The sequence below is a fragment of the Ylistrum balloti genome, unplaced genomic scaffold (genome assembly GCF_031769215.1).
Source record: "Ylistrum balloti isolate Yb309-2 unplaced genomic scaffold, AGI_CSIRO_Ybal_v1 Utg370912, whole genome shotgun sequence".
Taxonomy (NCBI): domain Eukaryota; kingdom Metazoa; phylum Mollusca; class Bivalvia; order Pectinida; family Pectinidae; genus Ylistrum; species Ylistrum balloti.
In genome coordinates, this window is record NW_026782517.1 from 214,892 (window position 1) to 222,299 (window position 7,408).

The window sequence follows — 7,408 nt, forward strand, 5'->3', positions numbered from 1 at the left end:
AAAATTCAATGGTTGTCAGGAAATACTTTATATACTGGAACATACCATGATCGGATGGGCTCTGTTTGCGCCTCAAATATCACAAGTTGTAGTTAGTAAACTTGATATGAGGTCAGGATGGTTTTTTTAGCGTGGAAGTTTCAATTTCATTGCCAATTAACGTGCTCGTTTCATTATGAATATTGTATAATCAGAATATAATGTTAGCAAATGAATTCTCACAAATTTCACTGTGCAGTTCAAAATAAAGAATTCGTCTTTTTCGTTTTTTCTTCGCCAATAGCGTCAACTTATCATATGCAACTTTCAAAAATGGCACACACATTTATGTTACATATTTATACGAGTCATTAGTCCCGAAAAATACCGACAAAATACCGACTTGTTTACAGAACTCTCCAGGCGTGATATTCAATAACATTAGTGTTTCATACCGACTTGCTCGTCTCCAATTAACATCGGTAATGTGCCAGAACGCTTATCAAATTATGAATTCTAAACATGCAGAGTTTTATGAATTTAAAATGATGCCGTGAATTTTAATGGCACATTAAGCACATTCTTTCTTTACGATGGGCTCGTTATCTCTGAGTGTGGGTATAACTTTGCTTATTAGTGAAGTGTGCAGATGTATATCGTTATAAATTCCGTAACCATAATGTACTACCCATTAAAAATTAAAATCATAATTCTTTAAGAAAAATTCTTTAATGAATCTTATGACTCAATCACACAAAATGAGCACGTGCGGTGATGCAGACGTCGCGCATACATCTTCGAGATATCGAAACGGTGCTGCTAATTCCCGATATCCGAGTGCGTCATATGATGTCACAAGGTTGTAAATGTAAGTAAACTTCTCTCTTTTTTTTTCAAATTTTGATCTGAACGTGCTTGAAATGTCAAATATAGATTTTAAATCGCAGAACACTCTCTATAGCAGCATTGACACTATCGTGAGCTTTGTTCTATTTAGTGCCTAGAATTAAAACGCCTTACGCCACACCGTTAAAATTTTACAGACCAATCAAGACATGACCTAAAACACAAATTCTGGCGTAAATTCCCGAATGCATTCCGAAGGATGAGAACGTTAATTGTTCGGATTTATTTCTCGCGTTATTGTATTTAGAAAAAAAAAACAGACTAAAACAAAAGATCATCATCAATGTCGATAGACGAAATTCAGTCTGTACTAGATAGTATTAGTACTTCGTTGTCTACCCTTCATTTAATGACGAGTCTCATACATACACTTTTCAGTTGTATCCGATATGGCAACACTGACACAGTGCGTTATTTCGCTTTATATCCTCAACCGAACACAATCCATATCGTCTATTACAATATTGGTGTGCAGTAGTCAAAAAGGAACTTATTATTTATGAAATACAGTCTAACTTGTATTAAACGGCCACTGTTGGGAAATTATGGAAGTGGCCTTTATAGAGAGGTGGCCTCTTAATTGAGGTTCCTTATTTTCGAACCCAAGTTACTGCAATTTGCATATTGACATTTGAATACAGTTTAATAACAAGATATAAAACGTCATCTGTTATTATTTATTATAATGTTAGCTTGTAGTTTAAGACAAATGATATCTCCACAGCTAGTAAAATGTTCGCTTAACCATTGAATGAAATATAGACAGTTCCGCTTTCTCCTGTATCCCTTAGCGACCTGAACGTGCATTGTGTGGTGAATGAGACGTAGGTTTTCATTACCTGTTTCTACTTTGTACGACTATTAACTCCTTGACCTTTGCAAAAAGATATTTCTTATTGGTCGCAGTGGTGCATGCTGGGAAGTAACTTCTGTTTGGTAAAGCAAGACGCGCAGTTTACGACTACAAACCATAATGCACACAGAAATGATAACTGATGTGTTTCGCAAAGACTGACACGCGCAAGTCACTTTAAATTATCATGAGCTGTCGAACATCGGGATGCCCTTGTTTATTTTCCCTTTTTTAAAAAAAAGTACAGCTACATCAAGGTGTTTTTGTTTCTGTGTCCTATAACACTCGCCGTGTCTACCTGGTGTGTCAGTTTCCAAGCGTTATGCCCGGAATACTTACATCTGTGTGTGATTATTATATACATACGATGGTATATGAAGAAGTATACTTATATATAAGTACATATACGTGTTACATAATGAAGTATACATTTCGTACAGGTGGTTGCTTCCGCCAAAGCAACACAGAGTACGATAGTCAGTGAAAATAAGTATCATTAAAATGGACTGAAAACAATCGCTAAGCAAATAATACATTTTGAAAAATAATTTGTTATTTAGATATAAGTTAAAAACTTCTTAAAACTATTTCTTCTGTCTGTATTCTGGTCAATTATTTCCGAAGCCCCTGTGGCTTATACAGGAAGTGTTCGTATATTGAAACAAAAGAAGTGATTACATAGAAGTACATACATATATATAAATAGTCAGATTTCCAACAAGACTGAGTATGTGTGCCATAAAGTTGTACCGAGTCCGTTTTTTTTAGTATACACGATCGGTTAAACAACGAGATGTAACACGTTTTGTATAAATAATTGATTGATTTAGGAAAACAGAGCCACATTCTTCAATAATTACTACTTCTGTTTGTCGTTTTAGATATAATCAGCGACCACAGTAGTGCCGGTAAATTTAAACATAAATATAAACTTTATTTATTTTACAACAATTGCGAAACAAGTTGTGTAAGGCGAGTGCGTAACCAATGCGCCACCCTACCACCCACCGGTAATTTGACACAGGCTTGCTAGTCGCTGTGTCAACCCGTACAGGTTTGTGGTCTATCTTGGCTCAAATGTAGGTAACAAAGAACTCGGATATATAACAACGATATAACTATCGGGTAGATCTGTTTTGTATACATCAAAGGCGTTTGCCGTGCCGAATATTTGACGTGAATTACTAAGAAAGATAAACCATTCATACTGTTTTGTCAGACACTGCCGTGGTATATGTTTTGAAAACAATATGCAGATCCAAAACATTTCAATTAAAACACTTAACTTTTATATAATGAAATTGACTCTTAACTCACTCAAAACTAGAGAAAGAGCTGAGGATAAAAAATTCATTCCGTGAGATTTTTTTTAAAAATGTATCTATTAAAATGCATTAATGTTTACTTGTTTCTTCGTTGTGTTTGAAATCTTTCAACAAAGTTGTAAAACATACTCATTGTCTAGCGTGTAGCTCTCGCGGCAGGTAGAGATGTCTCCTCTTACATATCTTTTTAAAAAAAAAAACCACTTGCTTGACTGTTCCTATACATAGATCCTACACCACCCGCTGTGAGAAGATTGTAGACTGGATTTGTGTAATCTTGACATGAATCAGAGAGGTCAAAGGTCAGCTTCAGTAAAGGTCAGTCTTCAGTCGTACAGATAAAAGACAACTGAATTATTAGCAAGATTATAATATTTCAATCAACATCATCAGTTAAATATTGACAGTACCTGTTGTATATTTTGTACACGGGGACCTGGCACAATTTACTAATCAAATGGTCCATTTTAATGTTATATGAAAGTGTAAGGTCAAAGGGATTGAAAAATGATTCGAATCCCTGTTTCTGACGCTTAATAGTACATTTGTACAGGGGGCACAATGCAGGCCCTGTTCATTCAGGTATTACTTCACACACGATTACACACAGACACCAAGTAAGTACAGACAGGTCGCTGTAGTAGTTAACTATGGTGAACCGTGATTTCAATAGATCATCAACAGACCAAGTTTGAATAATTTATCTCCTCTGATGAAGAATTTCCATAAAAGGGAAATCAGAGAGTAAAATTATTTTTCAGAATATAAAGAAAAACAGTTTTAAAAGTACAGTAAGTTTTTTGTGAATAAAATTAAATTCAAATGATTTTTTTAAGACTGTGGAAGCGTGTGTACGTACATTACATCAAATAACATGACGCCTTGACAAGAAGTTTAAATGATGTTTAAATGACGTTAAGAATACTTATCCTTTTATTAATGCAAACAACTGACGAAATACGTGGTATATGTACGCGCCATTACTTATATAGTAAGCATGTTTGAGGATATTTGAGAACATTCTATTCCATATTTCACGTAATTTCGGTGACGTCATCAAAGGTTGTCTAATAGTCAAGATAATTACATCGTATCTATGTGTTATTCTTTTCAAGATTTTAGATTGTATACTGCTAGTAAAAATTCTTTTCATTGTCTGCAGAACACAACGACCGACGTCACAACAAGAGAATACCGAACAATGAGTGGAACAAAAATTTTACTCAATATTGTCAATTATTGTCCAATTTCGTGATAACAACTACAGAGGACCTTTGTGAAAGAAAACATCGAAGTTGGTTTTATTTGAAGAGACTGCATGATCTAGGAGAAAGAAATACGGCTTGATAGTTTTTTTGGAAAACTATTCAAATAAGACTTCATCTTTCCTGAAATGACTTTATTGTACTCAATGGCGTTAAAAGTAGTGAAGTTGCTTGGAAAATACTGTGTTTGGAACGGCACTAATGGTTCATATTGCACTTCCGGTAAATCTGGCGAAAAAACAGGAAGTAGCACGTGCGCAATAACCATAACGTCACAACAAGGTTTATTTTTTTACATAAAAAGTCAGACAGGAAATTTAGACTGGTCTTGTCATTATCACTGTACCTCGACCGACCTGGACATCTGTACGAGAAGATGGCTGACGTGATTGGAAAGTTTCATTCTCATTCCGTATGGAATGACCGCCATTTCAATAATAATAATCAAAATTGAAAACATCTCGATGTTAAATGTAATTTTCATATTCCTCGTCTCGAACTTGTATCAACCATCGAGGGTTAATAATAGGTAGTTCATCAAGATTCCTAAATCGTTTAATATCATCCAGGTTTGACATAAAACGAGTATTCCTTAGTATTGAAAGAATAGACTTTGTTTAACGGTTCCCGTGTATCTGTGTCAAAGAATACGTGTACACCAGACAGAACACAGAGACATGATAGAAATTAGACATTGGTACAATTGATTATCAAAACAATTCTCCCTTGACCATATCATATATACACTTGACCATATTGACATAACACTTGACCATTTACTACCGAACTCTCTTCATCTCGTGCATTGTTTACCCTTCAACCGCTCTGAACAACTTGTTAAGTACCTATGTATAATTTAAAACTCGTTATTCGGGTTTTCCGATTTGTACACAGTACTACTGCTGAATGAACGTACCCAGTAACGGGTCAAATGCCAAGGTATTGTTGATGAATAGCAATTTAAACTCTTTATAAATCCCCTCAGGGCGTACTACGTTTATGTGCTCTTACGTCATTCTTCAGTTAAACTGATTTAGAATGGTAAAGCTACGACGTCAGATTTCCTACAGCGGCGAAACACGACAATGTCAGTGTAAAGGTGTAATTTCTTTGAATTACACGTATTTTGCCTTGGTTTGAAGACACTATTTTTACTGTTCGTCTTGTCGTAACTTTTTACATAATACGTTTGTGTGTCTGAAGGCGAGAGGTAACACAGTTCGAGTTTGTCCAATACACGTGTATTTTTGGAGTAGATATTAAGGAATGAAAGGCAACCGAGAATTATATATGCAATCTTGGCTACGAGTGTAGGAAAACCTGCAACAAGAACATCTTCGCGACATTTTCTTAATATCAGTCAGTTATTTTGGCGAGTGTATCTATTTATAGACGAACGAAACTGACTCTTTATTTTTTTTCCATAACATATTTCGGCTTGAAGATATCTTGTTTAGCGATAACGTGAACAATTAATCCCATTTGTCATCATCCCAGCATTGCATAGACCTCTCTTGTTTTTCTGTATATTTGCACCGTCTTTCAAACTTGACCGCCCTCTGTCAAGACACCTGTCGTGTGTCTAACGCTACAAGTAGGCATACTAGATCTCAAAAAAACCTTTGTATTTAACAACTCCTTACAGTGAACATTATATACTCCATTCAAACGATTCACATGATTTATCAGCGTTGTCTTGTCCTACAGTTGCAATAAAATACAACCTTCATGTGTCATTATTACCTAATAAAATCTCAACAAAGCGATCATTAATATCTAATAAAACCTCAATATAGCGACCACCTGTCTATAATGACAAAAATCTAAAGTGATATCAGTACTTACTTGATTTACAGCTTAATCCAACACATTTACATTCTGGGGTCGTATCTCTGCTTATACACAAACAATCTCCACATGGATTTCTTGTTTCACAAACTTCCGGAACTCCATAAGATTGCCCGACTTTTGGTTCTACAACTCCGCGAACCAAAGAACACGAACAATTTCCGTAAATCACATTTCGGAATGAACCGCGGAGATTTTCCACAAACATAACTGATGGTAACGCGAGATTCCTCAGATTCGTGTCGAAGTGATGTTGAGGCATTCCTCCAAAATACACCCCGCTATTGTTCTTGATTTCTCCAAAATTGAAATCTGAGCCATAGGAAAGTCTAGTTTGGGTTTGGTCTGTCATATCATCAATGGTAAGGCTAGTCTCCATTCTCTTGCGCTGGATTAACACTTTGTGCCAGTTATAGTCTGCTAGATTTTCTCCTATAAGAAATTCGACACTTCCATCACGACCATCGACAATATTAAGTCGCATTCTTAAAACACCATCTACTAGGACGAGCTCGAAAAAATCATATGTCCCCGCATCATCCGTGTACATCAAAAGACCATTATCTTGCCGAGTCTTGAACTCAAAACTGATCGAAGCATTTGTGCATGCATTCCATTTCGGATATCTTCCGTAAGAGCCAGTTCCTCCGTTCAAATAAATTCCATTTGTATCTGTACAATATAATAGGGACAATAGGAAAATAAATAGTAATTTTGTGTAGTTCATAGACACGGCTAGACTAGACAGCCCCATGCCTGCCTAAAATGATAGTAGAAGCACCGTTTCACGTGAATTTGTGCTGCCGTCCGGTCATACCCTGGTAGTAACACTGATATTAGATATGCCTCAGGCCCCTACACATATAAATAGAACCAGTGTGTCCAGTTGCCATTCCTGATGTAACGTATCCCACCATGGGCTGACAAACACCACAGGGGCACTTATTTCTTAAGCGTAGTCACATATGTGGGAGAGCCTACTCACCGACTCCACCGGTGTAGGTAGCTGTGTATTATGTACCTTCTGCACCAAGAGTGCTAATATTCCACGGCTTGCACAGCACTCGAAGTGTTGTGTTCCTCTCCTGCACATATATACATGTACGGGATTTTACCGGGTCTATTTCTGAATCTAGTCATTCATCTCAAGCTTAAGAGGAAATGTCAACGTAAGCTGATAAGCTTAGGGAGTCACTTTCTCCTGTTGTCGAACAGAAAAAATCCAGGCGAAT

General features: G+C 36.3%; 1 protein-coding gene across 2 annotated transcripts in view; it reads right to left on the reverse strand.

Annotated features, from left to right (window-relative positions):
• The window catches only part of LOC132559439 (uncharacterized), a 96,098-nt gene extending 89,117 nt beyond the window's left edge, over positions 1 to 6,981 (reverse strand). Inside the window, exon 1 of one of the 2 annotated variants that reach the window (XM_060224057.1) lies at positions 6,174 to 6,981. In XM_060224057.1, the coding sequence (XP_060080040.1) occupies positions 6,174 to 6,930 (757 nt within the window). In that variant the 5' untranslated portion in view covers positions 6,931 to 6,981. The remainder of the gene's footprint in view (positions 1 to 6,173) is intronic. The other variant, XM_060224058.1, reaches the window with a different exon arrangement.
• Positions 6,982 to 7,408: the final 427 nt, after the last annotated feature.